Raw genomic sequence first — 18,611 nt, 5'->3', positions numbered from 1 at the left:
CCAAAAAAATTTTTTTTTGAGGGGAGCACTATGTAAGTTCACTTATGTGTAACAGCTATATTTTTATTTATATAAAAAGAGGGCTAACTTTTGAGTTTAAAACTCCTTTTTTTTTTTTTTTTTTTTAATTCTGTAAAAGAAAAAAATGGATTTTTTAAAGAATGCAATATATATATATTAAGAACAAAAGGTTTTCCGTTAAAGATAAGAAATTACATCACTAATAAGCAAATTATTCAAAGCTAGAGGAATATTAACTTCCCAAGATGGAAAATACTTATTCAAAACATTTTTAGCTATCCAATCAATAAATTCATTTGTTGAGCCAGGAATAAACCAAAACCTACTGATATGAAATTACTTGTTTTTCAATGGGGTGATTTTGACTTGTTTTTCAATGGGGTGATTTTGATGGGTTTTGCACTCAAAATTGGTACTGAGGATAAAAAATGATAAGCATAATACGGTATACTAGTATGGATGGTAATTCTATACTGATATGAAATGATGGATGGTAATTTTGGATTGAATAGTGTACTGTATAATTAAATTTTTTTTCAATATATATATATATATATATATTAGACATAAATTTATTTATATTTTCAATAATTTTATTTTACCCAAATAATTATACAATTTTAAATATTTACTTTATATAACTTATTTTATTATTATATCAATATAAGTAAAAAAATTTAAAAATAGATATCAACTAAAAAAATAACAATGTAAGATAGTTGGATGTTCTTTATAGTGAAGCAAATGTTATTTTACACTCATTACCAAAAAAAAAAAAAAAATCATTTTACACTGTCGCCTGTGAAAGATGAGAAAGGATTGTTTTCTGAAAAAATCATTTTGCACTGGAACCTGTGAAGGATGAGAAAGGATGGTTTTTTGTTTTTTTCTTTAAATGAAAATTAAATGTTCATAAATTTAGCACAATCATAAAATCAATAAAAATACATTTCCAAATCCTCATCCAATCAAATTCAGGTGAAAATCCTTTCTATTTTAATATATATATATATATATGACTTCCTCATCGGGAAAATAAAAAATAATTAATAAACATTCTTTTTTAAGGTATCAAGTACTAAGTACTAAGTGTCTATTATTTTTGAAGATATTAATAGAAATCAAATAATACTAGAAATGTCAAGTATTAACTATTTGATCAAAATATTTGTCAAGATGATATGGTTTGTTAACATGAAATTTCAGTATACTCTAAATAAATTTTTAAAGAATAAATGTAATTAAAAATAGATCAATATTATAATATCACTTATTATTTGCTAAATCTCAAATAGATTAATTGATTTATTCATAGGAATTTAATTTCACATTATCAAGATAACTTGGTTAGAAAATAAACTAAATACTGAATAACAAAAATGAAAAGTAGAAAAAAAAAAAAACCAAATATCACTACTTAAAAATATAAGATTAATCAATGAAAAAAAGTTAAAAGCTTAAGAATTAAGATGTTTTTTTTTTTTTTTAAATGTGTGTTTTTCAAAGGGTTACACCTAAGACAAATAACATTAAAAATTTTAAAAAATATAAAAATTAGTTTAAGTCTCTATAAATATAGAATTGATTTGAATTATGTTTGTTTTTTGATAGAGAGATTTGAATTATCTTGTTAATAAAATATGTAGGAAAAAAAAAAAAAAAAAACTCCTTTCCTATTGGGGGCGGTGGGAAGGGAAAAAATAAACAGTGTGGAGTGCGGCAAAAGTAATTTTTTCCTTTAGCTCACTTCCTCTCCTTTCTTTTTGGGGAAAATTGATACATTGGGTTTAGGGTTTAGCATTTTTTTTTTTTTTTTTTAATTTCAATTCCGCAATTGAAAACAACCAGAATCCTAGATTGAGATTTTGATTTGAAAAAAGTTTCTGAAATTTCAATGGGGAAGAACGATTTTCTAACACCGAAAGCAATCACGAACCGCATCAAAACCAAAGGTCTCCAGAAGCTCCTTGGTACTGTCAGATGTGCCAGAAACAATGTTGTGACGAGAACGGATTCAAATGCCACTGCATGAGCGAGAGCCACCAGCGCCAGATGAAAGTCTTCGGCCAAAACCCCAACCGTATCATCGACGGCTATTCCGAAGAGTTTGAGAGTAATTTCCTCGAACACATGAAGCGCAGCCACCGTCGTCTACAACGAGTACATCAGCGATCGGCACCACGTCCATATGAATTGGGCTACGCTCACAGACTTCGTCAAGTACTTGGGTCGTACGGGCAAGTGTAAGGTCGAGAGGAGACCCCAAATGTTTGGTTTATCACTTATATAAATAGAGATTCGGAGACCCTTTTCAAAGCAAAGTTGAATAATAAGAGGATTAGAGCGGATATGGCAGAGGAAGAGAAACAGGAGAGCGAACTAAAGATACAGATTGAGAGGGCTGAGCAGTTGATGCCAATTGGAAATGGGTCTGATTCTGATCAGTCTCTACAGGCTGAGATAAAAAAGGGAATTAAAATTGGAGAATGGTGTTACGATTGGTTTTGCACTTGGATCATCTTTATCGTTGAAGAAGAAAGGAGAGAGTTCGAAGTTGGTGTTTGAAGAGACAGAGAGCGATAAGAATGAGACAAGGAAAGCTGGTGGGAGTTCAGGAAGGAATGGAGGTGGTGGTGGTGGTGGTGGTAGTTCAGCTTTGGAGGAAGAAGAAAGAGAAGATTAATAGGAAGGATTATTGGCTATGTGAGGGAATCACTGTTAAGGTCATGAGTAAGGCTTTGGCTGAAAAGGTTTATTATAAGCAAAAAGGGGTTGTGAGAAAAGTGATTGACAAGTATGTTGGAGAGATTGAAATGCTTGAAAACAAGCATGTTTTGAGAGTTGATCAAGAAGAGCTTGATAATGTGATTCCGCAGATTTGTGGCCTTGTTAAGATTGTGAATGGCGCCTATCGCGGATTGAATGCGAGGTCATTAGCTGTGGATACTGATAAGTTTTGTGCAAAGGTGCAGATAGAGAAGGGTGTCTATGATGGTAGAGTTCTTGAAGCCGTTGAATACGAGGATATCTGTAAAATTATCAAGTGAGTTTCATTGTATTTCTTATGTCTTCTTCCAACCCATTGCTACTCTGTTCTTGTAGTTAAGCTATCTCTCTTCGTAATTGTTGCGAATGCTTCTTTCATTACATGATATTTCATTCCTTTATTTATTTATTTTTTTTCCTCAATATTATTTTTTTGCTTTAATTTTCATCTCGTGTGCTCTAAATGTTGTTTTTGAAATTTGAAAGAATGAAGAGGCTTCTCTCTCTCTATGCAGTAAACATTGTTGTACACGTCTTTGGTCTAATTGACTTTTCGCTTTATGAACACTTTCACTAATAGCTTATAATTATGTTCTATCTTTGATGGAAAATTATACTGCATGTACCGATTGAACAATGAAATTGTGATAACACATCTTAGAAGATGTAGATTTTTCTGCAATATGAACTTATATGAATAGTTTATATTTTGCATTGTTTGTTGCAATATGATGGTTTCTATCTGTGGGATTTCCATAGACCTAATTTGCCGTTGATAAATCATCAGTGTAGGCAACTTTTCATCTCAACGATTCAAAAGATCAGCTGAGCATTTAGCTTATTTGACTGATTGTAGGAACTGAATCAAAAAATTTGTGATGCATTATCAAGGAATTCAGAATTCCAGAAATCAAAGGTCCTCACGCATTATAGTTATCTGAAACTTAAAGAAGGGCTGTCTTTTGGTTTCTACTTACTCCTCTGTATACTTGTAGGAATCACCTTTTTCTTGCATGGCACATAGTTTCTGCCTCACATTTCAACTTTAGCTTGACACTCTTATAAAAATGCAATACCATCAGCTTCCTTCCTGTAATACTTTTGTCTCATATCCAAGACAATAAGTAGTCTTCCTGTAATACTTCAATCCTAAATTCTAGAAAGCTTGGATTGTTGGACAAGGACTAATCTTTATACTAATGGTGAACTCTTGCTACAATACACAAGATTGATAAGGTGTCGATTTTCCCATCTTTGTATATTTTTCAGTCTACAATTGTTTTTCTTTCCGTCCTTTTATTTTGTTTTATTATTATTATTATTATTATTATTTTTTCGACGAGGGAATAGATCTCATTAGAAAGGTGAAAAGAGTGGCAACCAATCCATGGACAATTGGACTAGTCTTTGCTCTTTATGGTAATGGTGACCCCTTGCTACTGCACACAAGATTGAAAAGGTGTTGATTTTTCATCTTTATATATTTTGTAGTCTAGAATTATTCTATTCCTTTCTTTCGTTTCATTTTTTTTAGCATATGATAAATCTTATTACAAAGATGAATAGAGTGGGAACTAACGACTAAAAAGCAGCGTAGAGGTTAGCCACAACAAGATAAATTGAGCTTTTTCATTTAATTGGATTAAATATATACAGTTTGAGACCAAGAAAGAATGGGCATGGAAAAAATGGGCTTTCACTTTTAATTTTGTAGTTCGAGTTTTGGGTACTCAAAGAGTTGTGGCTAACTATTAAGTCCCTTTAAGTATTCTCCTTCGATCCAAAATGTTTTCCCATACAAATACCAAGTAGGAATGAAGTTACATTCATTCGGCTTCAGTACCATGGAGGTCATGCTGATACATATGAAGCCATATGGGGAAAGAGTTGAATTCTAATAATGATGTATCTTCATTCCTCCACCATTGACTCCACCATTGAGAATGATAAGATGCTTCTTTTCCTCCTTCCTCACGCTCTTACTTCTTCCTCCAAGTTTTACTCTTTTGACAATACCATTTTCTCAATCCTAGGAATCTTTTGTGTCTTTTTTTTTTTTTTTTTTTTTTTTTTTTTTTTTTTTTGGGGTTGAGTTATCATGTATACAAAATGGTCAAAATAGGAAAGAATGAAGTGGCATCTCTTTTCTCTTTATACATTGAACATTGTTTTTATACATTTCCAGTTGCAGTTTAGTTGAATTGACTTTTAGTACTACACACTTTGAGCAATAGCTTGTTTTGTATTATGCTGCATGTAGCAATTGAACAAGGAAAATTGTTTGACACAGCTTAGAAGATGAAATACAGGATTCTATTTAATAAATTTATATGAATAATTTCTTTTATTTTGCATTTTTTGTTGTAATGTTGATGGTTACTTACTATCTGTGCCAAATTTCCAAAGACCTAATTTGCCATAGATCAGTCATTAGCTTATTCAACTCTTTCATCTTAAAGATTCAAAATATCAGTTGAGCATTTTGCTTATTTGACTGAATGTAAGAAATAGGAAATGAATAAAAGATTTTGTGATTCATTATCAAGGAGTTCAGAATTGCAGAGATGATAGGTCTTTACAGTTTTTTCTCTGAAAGTTCGACGAATTCTGTGTTTTGGTTTCTACTTCCTCAGAAAATGGTATTTTTATGAGCTTAACTTTGATTTTTCAGTCTAATAACTTCAATGCTAAATTTTATATTAGTCTTTTACTTATGCTAAATCTAATGTGTGACCACATTTTTTTTTTTTTTTTTTTGTTTTTTGAAAAAAACGTGTGACCACTTTTAGTTTAACATTATGGTATTTCTCACATTGTATATTTTGAGATTTTTCATTATTTAGAAAGGTTTTAATTTTGAGTGGCGGAGAAATAGAAGAATAAAGCTTCTTTTTTTTTTTTCGGTGGGTTCTTTGATTTTGTGGGTGGGGGGTGGGGGGTGTGTGGAGGGGGGTGGACAAGCGAGAATTAAGAATGGGAGATAACGGTTGCAAAACAATGAAGATGGTAGCCTGTTACAAGAAAAATTGACCTTTTTCGTTTAATTGGATAAAAGATATCCAAATTGAGACCCAAACAAATAAAATAAAATAAAAAATTAATAAAATTTTTAAGTGATAACGATTTGGTATTTGGGTATTTAGTGTAAAACCTGAAGTATGAAGTATGAACGTGTCCTCAGAATTATATGTTAAGAGAATTTTGATTTTTTCAAGTGTAAATGGAAATTTATTTACCCCAAAAAAAGTGTAAATGGCAATTTCAAGTTCTCCAAAATATATATTTTTTTATTTTTTAATGACAATTATAAATTTTCCTATATAAAAACACACATTAAATTTTGATTGTATTTCATCATTGAGAAATGTATATATATATATATATATATTTGAAGACATGTTAAATTTAATGTTAAAACTGGTACCTCATGGACAATATATTATTGATCTTTTCACCCGGAAAATGATAACTGAATAATTTCTGAGATGTGGTTCTCTAAGAGATCAGGCATACCGTTTTCCGTGTAAGCAAACTTGGCCTTTGTGAAGAATTCAACATTAATTCAGCTTAAGGTCCATTGGTAGGAAGATAATGACATATACAAACCTTACTTAAGTAAAGAAACATCAGCAAAACTCCATCTACCCAATAATAACTAAAACTGCTAGCTTTCTCTTTCAACAATTAAAGTTTTCTTAATTAATACTTTTTTTCTTTTTTTTTAAATTTCTTTGTCCAGTTAGTATGCTAGCTGCTACCAGTACATCTATGTTATTTAAGAATCATAAATTTGCAAATTTAGTTAAGAGAATTGAAAGAACGAATGAAAGTTAGTAGGACGTAATTAGATGAATATGACAGCCTCTCAAGCCCCACAAAAAATTGGATCAAAATGCTTTAAATTTTGAAGAGAGGAAAAAACACTTTTATTTTTTTAGTTATTTAATTCATTTCACACATCAACTAATACCTCAAACTCTATTCATTAAAATATTAATTAATTAAACTATATTAAATATAAAACTATTTTGATTTAAGGTATACTAAAATATTGTTTTAAAAATGGGATAGTTACAAAAAATATTTTCCTTTTATAAGTTTTTGAATATTTTGAAATTTCATAAAATATTTCCATTTAACTATAAAAATCAAGATGATGAGTTTGAATCTTTCCGCCCTCTAGATCAAAAGAAAAAGGAAAAAAAAAAGTCATAATTAATTAAATATAAGCATATAATTAAATTTCTCCGAAACCAACATTTTTTTTTTAATAAAAAAAATAAATTGAATTTTTTAATATAATTTTAGATAAGATGTTCATCGGCTCCAATGTCGAGGTCCTATCTCGACATGGCCCACCAGGACAAGACCTTGGTAAAGCCCAACTGAAACAAGAAATTGAATAGGAAAATGTGGTTCATCGGCCCTCACAGTTAGCTCAACGCCCCAACCATACACCATTATTGTTTCACATCTCCAAAACCAACACCCACCTGGGAAATTTTCAGCATCTTATAGCGATTCTGCCCATTTCGAGATCTCATTCGGGCTTCCGATTCTTCTTCTTCATCTTGATTTCGTTGACCTTTTCACTTTGTGCATGGTTCTTGCATGAAATCGTTCTCGATTTGAAAGAATTTTCTTAGTCTTTACACTATTTTTGTGAAGTGGGTCTCTGTCACTTTGGTCTTCAAAAGATGAAGGTGACCGTCGTTTCTCGTAGCGGTAAAGAAGTCATCAAGGGTGGCCTTGAGCTCAACGATTCCGTATGTTCTCTTTTTCCCATTTTTCTTTCTTTTATTTTGTGGTGATTCGCGGGAATCTTCGCCTACTATGGAGAAATGGTATACCACCTCTATTTTTATTTTATTTTTATTTTTATTTTTTCTTTGGGTGGTTTGCAAAATGGGAAAAATCTGTTGCATGTCTGATGAAATTGGGTTGGATTCCGTTTGAGTTTAAAAAGCTTGAATTTGTTTTTTGAACTAAAATTGATCAAAAACTAAAAATCCGAAAAGTACAATCTCATATATAAATTTTAGCAGAAGTTTATAGGAGCCCATCTGGGTACACCTATGATTGTGTTAGTCTTTTATGTTGTTTTGCAGGCCACGGTAGCTGATCTGCAGGAGGCTATCTATCGGAGAAGTAAGTTCTTGTTCTTCCTTTTTTTGGAACTTGTATCAGTGAATGGGCTTAGAATGTTTGTTTTGCTTTTGCTCGTACTTACTCCTTCTGGTAAACTTTATATAATTGATCGTGGTAGCCATATTACTCACAAGTAACCACTGTTGTTGGTTGCTTACTGGGTGTCTGGGTCTTGGATATGTAGAACGTGGCTGGGGTTTTTTGTTTGAGTTAGTGAGATTCGTATTTCTGCTTTTAGAGCTCATATGCTAAATAATTCTCTAAGTTTCATAGGAGTATCATTCCTGGTTGAAAATTGTGGTACTGAATTCAATAGTTTAGAGTCACAACTAGGTATCTTATTAGTAAATGGCATCCCTGTGCAACATTTTCCCTTATTGCTGTGCTAGGCAACAAAGGTGAAACAGAACTCTACACAGAGTCCATGTTCTTGGTATTGTAGCAAGGCTTGGATAGGATATGGACCTCTAGTTTCGATTGATTTGAAGTTGCCAATGATGATTGTTGATTCTTCTTGTATGCTTTTAAACAGAGTCGATGTTCTGGTCTTGTAACTAAGTTTACACTTAAGTTGCTAGTTGGTTAAGAGCCTTTAGCTTCGATGTATTTGAAGTTGTCAATGCTTATCGCTGGTTCGATTTGTATGCTTTATAATTATGCCATTCATTTGACCGTTACCTGTAATGTATAAACGAATAATTAAATACTTAACAAAAAGAAGATTTTATGTTTGTATTGCACCATTGATTCTATTCCTTAACATCAACAGCCAAAAAGTTCTATCCTGCAAGACAGCGACTGACCCTCCCCATCCAGCCGGGTTCCAAGGAGAGGCCTACCGTCCTTCAGTACAAGAAAAGTCTCAAAGATTACTCTGGTGGAAACTCGGACAACTTAACAGTAGTGTTCAAGGACCTCGGCCCACAAGTTTCCTATCGCACACTTTTCTTTTTTGAGTATTTGGGTCCTTTGATCCTCTACCCTGTCTTTTACTTCTTTCCCGTGTACCAGTACTTTGGGTACAAAGGAGAGCGCATCATCCACCCAGTCCAGACATATGCTTTGTTCTATTGGTGTTTCCACTACTTCAAACGTATTATGGAAACATTTTTTGTGCATCGATTTAGCCATGCAACCTCACCACTCTCCAATGTGTTCCGCAATTGTGCATACTATTGGACCTTTGGCTGTTATATAGCTTACTATGTGAATCACCCACTTTACACCCCTGTTAGTGAACAGCAAATGAAGATTGGCTTTGGGTTTGGGATACTTTGTCAAATAGCAAACTTCTATTGCCATATCTTGCTAAGCAATCTGCGCAGCCCTAATGGGAGTGGAGGGTATCAAATTCCACGTGGATTTTTGTTTAATATTGTGACATGTGCAAATTACACAACAGAGATCTATCAATGGGTAGGTTTCAACATTGCAACACAAACAGTTGCAGGTTATATCTTTGCCATAGTTGCTGCTTCTATCATGACCAACTGGGCCCTTGCAAAGCACCGCCGACTCAAAAAGGTAACTTCCTTTGCTTTCTTGCTGAACTAATTCCGTATACAAAAGATTGCATTTTGCTGCTCAGATGTTTTTTACATTGAGATCAACCTTGGTTAGACTTTATTGCATGGAGCTATCATTTTAGGAGTAAATTATTCTCGCACATATACATGTATATTCATGTGTGAATAATTTTATATTTTGATAGAAGAGTTTATGTTGCTGTTCTTAGGTTTTGCATGTCTTATATTTGGTCTGTTTTGGAGTCCATTAGGCCTATGTGCTATAAACAATGAAAGCCAGCCCTCTCCCATCCCCTAACTCCCCCAAAGCTAAATAAAGTGAAATTTGATCTCTTTTACAAGGGTAGAAACTTTTCCAGATGTTTAGTTACTCATGTGTCGTTTATTCTATGGAGATTAGCCCCCATTAAAACTAATGTTGTGACACCTTGTTGTCTGCAGCTATTTGATGGAAAGGAAGGAAGACCCAAGTATCCACGCCGATGGGTGATTTTACCGCCATTCCTATAGAGAAGATATTGGTGAGCCTGCTCCTTGGCCTGTTTGGTGTTATGTTCATTCTCACCAGTTCTGAAGTAGAGATCACATTTTGTTCCAGTTTCATGTATGTTTTTAGTCTTTCATTTAGACAGTGTAATGCATTTGAACTATAAGGATGACCATCCTACTTGTTCTTTTAATTTATTTAAAATCATTCGGGAATTACTTTTCGTCCGAATTGATGGCCGTGGTATAAATTCATCTTTTCTTTGAAAATGGGTCAATCATTTTTCCTCTGATTTCATAATGGGATGCATAATGCATAAATCCCATCACAACTTACAAAAAAAGCAACACTTAAGATGCTTTTTGTGAGCAGCCCTCAATGGAGATAGGTTCTTGTTATGGATATTCCTCTGATTTTGTCCTGACCATTAGCTTGTTTCTTGAAGATTACAGCGTAAAGCGATGGTCATGACTGACGGTTGTTCTGTATCTTTCTTAAAATGACAGAATGTTGTATGTTTCTGAAGAGAGTGCTTACTTCCTAGTCTAGATGATCTTCGTACAACTTAAAATCCTAACTTTATTTTATTTTATATCATCTGTGGTGGACGCCAAGCAAATTTAAGATGTTGAAGGCTGGCAGCCAAGCTGGTCCCAGAGAAGATAAAAGTAATTCACTGCACTTTTCCGTAGCTGGTGCATCATTAAATCATATATATATATATATATATATGTCCGCAAAAAGACGCTGCATATAAATTTAGCGAAAAGAAAACCTTTATTAATTTCCCTTTCTTCTTGGCCCACAACTTTTTTTTTAATAGTTTTTTTTCCCTTTCTCTAGCAATTTATTCGCATAGATACCTATCAAGCCTGAATGTTGACGTTACATGGTTGGGGAAACCGTGCACCACCGGCTTTATTAAGATTTCATTTCCCACCAATCACAGTACGTAACTTTGCCTTATCAACCTTCTATCTTACTTTTTATTTTTTATTTTTTGGGTAATAAACCTTCTATCTTACTTATGTACCAAAAAAAACTTCTATCTTACTCATACGCCACTCCTCTCAAAAAAAAAAAAAAAAAAAAGCACAGAAAATCTGTTTTGCATTGCTTTCCTTTTATCTTCAACAATGCATTAAAAGGCTCAATGTTGTTTTAGCACATGAATTTAGTAACTTATTCAGAGGTCTGTTAGCTGAAAGACAGAGAATTTGAATTTCGAAAATCTGAAGATCGTTTTGGTTGTTGCGCACAAAACACCACAAAAATTCTGACGCAGAAGCATTTGGGAATAAAACACTCTTGGTATTCAAAAGAATAAATGAGTTATTTTGGTTTGGGGACACATGGCACTTGCAAGATTGATCCATTGCCTTGTTGTCCTATTAACCACTATAATAAAGAGACAATGACAGATTGGGTACTTTTTTGTCTTGGTCCTCTCTGCAACTGAAGCGTATGGTATATATTATGATGTTTGGACCATATGGATTCACATTACAAAATTAAGTTTCACCAACCTTGGTACAAAAGTTAATTTTTACAATCCACCCTTCCCCATAAAATTAAATTAATATATAAACAAAATACCCTTCAAGAAGTATCATTCAAGCTCAAGCATACTATATGGTTGGATATATGTTAAATTAGGAGAGATTTTTTATTATTTTATTTTATTTTATTTTATTTTTGGTTCTCCCCTCTACACCTTATAGAAGTCGGAATCTTGAATTAAACATTAATGATAATTGTCATTTGAATTATATAAGTTGATATTTTTTTGCTTGATATTAGAAATGGAAGGATTCCAATTGTATAATTTGAATAAAATTATAAATCAAATCCTTATCGACCGGTGTTCGGTGCAGAAAAAGAAAATTATGGATTGCCATCATGAATCCACCTACCTTCATGAAATACATTAATTCTTATTTCTTGGATATAGTATGCTTCAAACATCGGTTTTATAGATGTGCCATAATAATGAAATTTGACCCCCCAAAAAAATAAAATTTAAATTATAAGAAGGAAATTATATAGCTTTAATTTGGGGTTGCTAGAGTGATGCCAGCCAAGAAGAAAAAATAATAATGCGAAATAATGATTAAAAAAATAATAAAATAATAATAATAATAAAAAAGGGAAAATAAAGAAAAATGATTGGAAAGAACCCCGCCAAAGGCCAAGCCCAGCCTAGCGAAGAGCGGCCCATGCGCGCGTTTTTCTAACTTCTTCTGACTCTCTTCGCTTTCAATTGCCCCAAAAAACACCAAAAGAAAAAAGAAAAAAAGGAAAGTTGAAGAAAAATTCGAATTCCAGAGTGTACAAAATCCAACGACCCAGATCTCATGACCAATCTCAATCTTTAGTATATATAAATATTGAGATCCCCCATTCGCATTTTCATTCACTCTCCCCTAACAAACGCCTTCTCTCTCTCTCTGTCACTCGCATTCATACAGGTCAATTTTTCCTCTCTCTCTTTTTGTTGGCTTCTTTTCTGTTTTTATCTCTCTTTATTAGGATCTGGATCTGTGAATTTTCTTTCATTCAGTTTTATTTTTCTGTGATCCTTCGATTTCTCTTTCGCATTTTCTTTCTGGATGTTCTTGATTACACGTAAATGTACTATATTTTTGTATATCTGCATTGTTCTTTGTGTTAGTTAATCTCCTTTGTTTTACTTACAATTTTAGTCTGCTTTGAATGACGAATGTGATTTTTTTTTTTTTTTTTTAATGGGTCTTGTTTGATTTTTCGAATGCCCATTTGTGTGGGAATGGTTATAAACTAGAATTTATTGTTCATTCGATAAATTTCGATTGTATGATTGTTTGTTTGTTTTTTTCAGCATAGAAAAGGAAGGGTAGGAATTGAATTGAACCAAGAAAATGTGGAGATCAAAACTAATAAATAAATAAATAAAACAAAAGAATGTACAATCTGCATTCTTGAAATGGATTGATCTTGTGATTGAAAAGATCAGCTATGGAATTTTTGGTAAACCACATTGGAATTGTTAGCGTAGATTTTCCTACCCATTGATTTGGTTAAATTGCAAATCGGAAACAAGATTTATGAAAGAAGAGAATAATGATGGTTAAGCATGGAAATCATATACATATTCTGACTAGATAGGCTAAACGAGATTCCATTCATGCCTACAGCATCCTATTTAATGAAGTCAAACTTTCCTAGGATTTCATTTTAGAAATGACTGTAAGATTTGATTATTTACGGCCTTTTAGTTTGCATTGAAAGAAATTGTCTGTTGAACTTATGTAGAAGTAGTGTATTATGATGTCATTATGCCATGCAGTAATTTTTTATTATATTATCCGTAGGATAATCTAGCTGAGAGATGGCAAGTTTTGGGAATAATAAGTATACAATTGCTTTTCCTTCTAAAAAATCCTGCATTTATTGTAAACCGATTACAATTTTGCAGGTTGTAGAAAATGGCAGAAGCTGAGGACATTCAGCCATTGGTGTGCGATAATGGAACAGGAATGGTCAAGGTATTAAATTTGGTCTTTCTTCATTTTGACATTAATATTTATGCACGTAAAGGTTGTGCCTTTTCTTGTCATTGGCTGATTATTGTGTTATCTTTTAAGGCTGGATTTGCTGGAGATGATGCTCCACGAGCTGTGTTCCCTAGCATTGTAGGTCGTCCACGTCATACTGGCGTGATGGTTGGGATGGGCCAGAAAGATGCTTATGTTGGTGATGAGGCTCAATCCAAGCGTGGTATTTTAACTCTGAAATACCCAATTGAACATGGTATTGTGAGCAACTGGGATGACATGGAAAAGATTTGGCATCACACCTTCTATAATGAGCTTCGTGTTGCCCCAGAAGAGCACCCAGTTCTCCTAACTGAGGCTCCTCTCAACCCCAAAGCTAACCGTGAGAAGATGACTCAGATCATGTTTGAGACTTTTAATGCACCTGCTATGTATGTGGCCATCCAAGCAGTTCTCTCCCTATATGCAAGTGGTCGTACAACTGGTGAGCAGTTTCATTAATTTTTTTAAAGCAGCAAGGTTTTCAGTTTTTTTTCTGTAGATTGTTTTGACATGGAGAAGAGGTCTTAATCACTGTGATTGAAGGTTGAGATTTCAGTCTCATTCTTTTCTGCCCCGTGGTTTACTGGTGTGGCTTAGGTTTTTAAAGTTTTATTACTAGTTAAATTAGTATCCCTCTTAATATTATAAAACTTTATGTTCTATTGATTAAGTATTGCACTTTTGAGTCCTGCCATCTATCACAAGACATGAGCTTTTGGTCATCCAGTTAAGTGGCTCCCGTTTGCTGCACAATACAGTCACTGTCAGCTGAATGCAGGAATCTGTTCACATAGGCCGTAAAGTTTAAAGTTTTGTGATGAAATATATTTTTCTACCTTATCATCCAAGACATTTAGATGGTATTTTGCCTTTTCTGTATAGGTATTGTGTTGGATTCTGGTGATGGTGTCAGCCATACTGTCCCCATCTACGAGGGTTATGCACTCCCTCATGCCATCCTCCGTCTTGACCTGGCTGGTCGTGACCTCACTGATCACTTGATGAAAATTCTTACTGAGCGTGGATACTCTTTCACCACCACAGCCGAACGTGAAATTGTGAGGGACATGAAGGAAAAGCTGGCTTACATTGCTCTTGACTTTGAGCAGGAAATGGAGACTGCCAAGACCAGCTCCTCGGTTGAGAAGAGCTATGAGCTGCCTGATGGGCAAGTTATCACTATTGGTGCTGAGCGTTTCAGATGCCCTGAAGTCCTGTTCCAGCCTTCCATGATAGGGATGGAGGCAGCAGGAATCCATGAAACCACATATAACTCAATCATGAAGTGCGATGTTGATATCAGGAAAGACCTGTATGGTAACATTGTCCTCTCTGGTGGTACAACCATGTTCCCAGGCATTGCTGATAGAATGAGCAAGGAAATAACCGCTCTTGCCCCAAGCAGCATGAAGATCAAGGTGGTTGCTCCTCCTGAGAGGAAGTATAGTGTCTGGATTGGAGGTTCTATCTTGGCTTCCCTCAGCACCTTTCAGCAGGTTTGTGTTCATAAATTCAATCATAGATTAATTTCAACATGACGTTATGAGTTGTTCTTGGATTCTTACCAATTGGAATAATGACATGTTCTCTGTCTGCAGATGTGGATTGCAAAGGCAGAGTACGATGAGTCTGGGCCTTCAATTGTTCATAGGAAATGCTTCTGATACAAATAACTATAGGACCGTTGAGAGAGATAGTACTGCATTCGTTTCTTTAAGTCTAGTTTTTAACAGGTTGGTTCTAGCTTTGTTATCCTTCTATGTCATTTGCATGTTGGAGTGATTACTTTGAGAAGGCAGGAAGTAAACTGCCGAAGTGATCAGATTTTGTTATCCTCTGTTTGTCTTTGAATATTACCGTTCCAGTATTTTTCTATTTTTTTTCCTTTTGGCTGCACAAAATGCCAATCTGTTATGCCCCATCAAGGATTGTTATGCTATTACATTGATTTGCAATTCTACTTATTATTGAGTTTTGGTCTAATAAAAGATCCCTTTAGACATAGAACAAAAGACTTTCGAAACATATATATATATATATATATATATAGTAATGGCTCCAATTTTATGATTTATTTCTTGATTAGTCTTTGTCGTGGGATTAACAAGCAGAAGGGCTTGATCTAGTTTTGTTTCCAATTGTTTAAACAAGGCAGATCTCATATGCCATTTACTCTTTAACTTGGAATTTCCAAATGCTTCTGATCGGTAAAGAAGCTAAGAAGCCAATTTTTGAGCAACTTTTCTTTGATCCCGAACTCCATAATTTACTTGTTTCAGATGCGAAGGACTTTGGAGCCTTTGAGTTTGTCTGAGAGAATACCATATGATAGTTTAGAATTTTGTTTGTTTTACATATATGTTTTCCTCAATCACAGGCTTTTTTTTTTTCTTTTTTCTTTTTTTAAATTTTATTTTGACTTAATTTCTACTTTTTACTTGATATTATATTTCTTTTTTATATATTTTGCTAGTCAAATGAATATTTTTTATAATAATTTGATCGCAAGTAATTTCTACAATAATCTGAGTATTTTGTTTAAAATATTAACGTTGCAAGACATAATTTTCATAACAATAATATATATGTATATTTTTTTTTTAAAACCATGTTTCATATATTTTAACCATAATTTTCCTTTTTCCCAAATGAAAAATCAGTGGTTGCACACGTGAAAGAAGGTTTTTCTTTTTTAAATTTTAGCAACAAATCATTTAAATATTTTTCACTATACACGAAATTATATGTCTACAACTAAGTCGTCTCAAACAGTTCTAATTTCTACGTACACAAAGTGGAATTCTTAGAACAGCAATCCTAGAGCAAACCTATAAGTTGTTCTTAATTTCATGCTTTCATTCTACGGAAGAAAGCAGGGAATCTGTGAGCGGATGCTTGTTCTTAGTACAAAATGGATGATCCTCTGTGCTGTATTCATCTTCTTCACTCAACCAGTTAGAATCTGAATACTTTTCTGGTTTTCTGGATTCCAAATCGATATGCCTTTTCTTGCCAATCCCATCTTCATCAACAAAGAAAAATCCGTTCGAGGCCAAGAACTTGGTTTTCTGATTTTGATCACCATGTTCATTGTAATGAGAATTACATCTCCCGTAAGTCTTACTAGCGAAGAATTCCAAGCTTTCTTTTGAATTGGAAGAGGAACGCTGATTGAAGCTCCCAAAGCCTTGAATTCCTCGAGTTAGATTATGAGCTTTGGCCCTCTCTTGTTTACGAAACAACTCATCTTCAAGAAGCTTCAATACTCTCTCTGACAACTTTTTCACACAAAAGCCCCAGTTGAACCTGTTTGCATATGGAAAAAGTGCAAAAAATTTTAAATTTGGGTTGCTGATGCAAAATTAAATGACCATATGGAAAATACAAATACAAACCCCTTCTCATCAATATGCTGAAAGCTTCCCATGTTTTTGATAGTATCTTTATCATCCTGAAACTCCAAAGCAACACTTAGAGGTCCATGGGTGAGAAGGTGTTCCAATAATATTAGAGCCTTGTAAGACCCTCGCCAGTTCTCCCTATCAAAGTTCATCAACCTGTTTTTCCCAATGGAAAAAGGTTCAATGATCATTTTAGGTTTTGTTTGGGATAAATTTTGATTTTGCAAATCTTTATAACTTGAAATTTCTTTTTTAAAAAAAAAGCTTTACGACTTTCAGTTGCTTTGGTTTTAAGCTTTTCTCAAAACTCTTCTGGGAAAACTAGAAGTAGCATTTCAGAAACCATGCCAATGGGTATTTACAAGATAAAAGAAAATTAATTAAGCAGTGGCAGCAATTAAACCTCTTGTGTAGAATCTCCACAATCCTCCAGTAATCATCAATATCGAAAGCAGCCCTCGAAATCACTCGAAAGGTACGTGTGTCTGGTGGCCATGAATTCCCATTTGTAGCTTCGTCTGTCATTCTGTATATAATTCCCGGCCCCCAACAAAGAAAACAAAATTTAAAAAAAAAAAAAAAAAAAAAAAAATTTAGGAAAAAACCCAACAAAAAGATCAAGAATAATAGAGTGGTACATACAGTTGTGTAGGAGTTGCATCAGTGAGCACCAAACGAACAGTTTTAATCTTGTCTTTGAAGAAGAACGAAGCTTGCTTCTTCAATTCATTCAGAAATGGAGTTGCCATAATAATATTCTTGTATGTTTTGTTTTGAAAGATTATTGTAATATATATATATATATATATATATATTTTTCAAAAATGAAAGAGATTTGTATATTTTCTTTGTGATGTAGATGTACGATATCTGATATATGAACGTACGTAAGCAGAGGCTAACTACTCCACAACCATATCAAATATATAAAACTAACTACTCCAAAAAGGTTAAAAAAAAGTGGTATTTTGCATATGTAATCAGAAAAGATTGATTAAACTCCCATTTATTTTACATTGAAAAGTAGAGAATTAGGACAACTCATTTTCGAAGACATGCTGCCAATGGTGATATCAACACGGTGGTGGACTAAACAAGGTACCTGTTTACGGTTATGGCCAGGCCCAATTAATTGTCGCCACGCTAATCTGTTGACTTATAGATATTTTTTTTTTCTTTTTCTTTTTCTAGTTTTATTATTTTGCTCTCGTAAAAGCTTGAAAGTGTCATTTGACTCGAAACTTTTTTTTTTTTTTTTTGAAACTATCCCATTTTTCACTTCTACATATGGAATGTAAATATACCGATTCCTTTTTAATTTGCATTTTCTTTTTTCTTTTGCTTTTTTATGTTTCTCTCTTTGCCCAAACTCGTATTCAACGTTGAAAAACAAATAATTATCTATCATGCATTTTTTTTTGTATTCTTTTATTATTATTATTATTATGGTTATACAATCTCTTTCACGATCTAGCTTTTAGGTTAAAACTAATTAAATTGTGCTTAAGCATTTAGCCTTTTTTTTTTTTATTCAACTTTTTTTTTTTGCGTAAAAATTGGTAGGCTAAATATATATTTGATTGCTTCAATATATATATATATATATATATATACATATTTTTTTTTCCTATTGTTATAATTTATAAAAAAAAAGGGTTGCTTATGCAAAACTAAGTTATATTCCATC

The 18,611-nt window shown here is 33.2% G+C and overlaps 3 protein-coding genes and 1 pseudogene across 6 annotated transcripts; 3 read left to right on the top strand and 1 right to left on the bottom strand.

Annotated features, from left to right (window-relative positions):
- The first annotated feature begins 1,701 nt into the window (after positions 1 to 1,701).
- LOC107413476 (KIN17-like protein) lies at positions 1,702 to 5,328 on the top strand (annotated as a pseudogene).
- Positions 5,329 to 7,149: 1,821 nt separating this feature from the next.
- Positions 7,150 to 10,217, top strand: LOC107413483 (very-long-chain enoyl-CoA reductase). Its single transcript, XM_016021439.4, has 4 exons — positions 7,150 to 7,553; positions 7,896 to 7,935; positions 8,705 to 9,459; positions 9,903 to 10,217. The coding sequence occupies exons 1-4, from the start codon at positions 7,485 to 7,487 to the stop codon at positions 9,969 to 9,971; spliced, it is 933 nt and encodes a 310-aa protein (XP_015876925.3). The 5' UTR covers positions 7,150 to 7,484; the 3' UTR covers positions 9,972 to 10,217.
- Positions 10,218 to 12,263: 2,046 nt separating this feature from the next.
- On the top strand, positions 12,264 to 15,487 carry LOC107413481 (actin-1). 3 transcript variants are annotated; one of them, XM_016021435.4, is made up of 5 exons: positions 12,264 to 12,416; positions 13,403 to 13,472; positions 13,572 to 13,965; positions 14,406 to 15,019; positions 15,122 to 15,487. In XM_016021435.4, exons 2-5 carry the CDS (start codon positions 13,413 to 13,415, stop codon positions 15,185 to 15,187), a joined length of 1,134 nt encoding a protein of 377 aa, XP_015876921.1. In that variant the 5' UTR covers positions 12,264 to 12,416; positions 13,403 to 13,412; the 3' UTR covers positions 15,188 to 15,487. The 3 variants fall into 3 exon arrangements, with proteins under 3 accessions (XP_015876921.1, XP_015876922.1, XP_060675454.1); XM_016021436.4 differs by lacking the exon at positions 12,264 to 12,416 and adding an exon at positions 12,494 to 12,579; XM_060819471.1 differs by lacking the exon at positions 12,264 to 12,416 and adding an exon at positions 12,555 to 12,573.
- A 714-nt stretch (positions 15,488 to 16,201) lies between these two features.
- LOC107413468 (epsin-3) lies at positions 16,202 to 18,158 on the bottom strand. Of its 2 annotated transcripts, XM_025071726.3 has the most exons (4): positions 17,567 to 17,931; positions 17,328 to 17,450; positions 16,919 to 17,080; positions 16,202 to 16,829 (listed from the first exon to the last, which is right to left on the bottom strand). In XM_025071726.3, the coding sequence occupies exons 1-4, from the start codon at positions 17,671 to 17,673 to the stop codon at positions 16,379 to 16,381; spliced, it is 843 nt and encodes a 280-aa protein (XP_024927494.3). In that variant the 5' UTR covers positions 17,674 to 17,931; the 3' UTR covers positions 16,202 to 16,378. The 2 variants fall into 2 exon arrangements, with proteins under 2 accessions (XP_024927494.3, XP_060675903.1); XM_060819920.1 differs by lacking the exon at positions 16,919 to 17,080 and having other exon boundaries at positions 17,567 to 18,158.
- Between the last annotated feature and the right edge of the window lie 453 nt (positions 18,159 to 18,611).

This window comes from Ziziphus jujuba, chromosome 8 (genome assembly GCF_031755915.1).
Source record: "Ziziphus jujuba cultivar Dongzao chromosome 8, ASM3175591v1".
Taxonomy (NCBI): domain Eukaryota; kingdom Viridiplantae; phylum Streptophyta; class Magnoliopsida; order Rosales; family Rhamnaceae; genus Ziziphus; species Ziziphus jujuba.
Note: the sequence above shows the minus strand (reverse complement) of the source record. Positions and strands in the feature narration are given on the sequence as shown.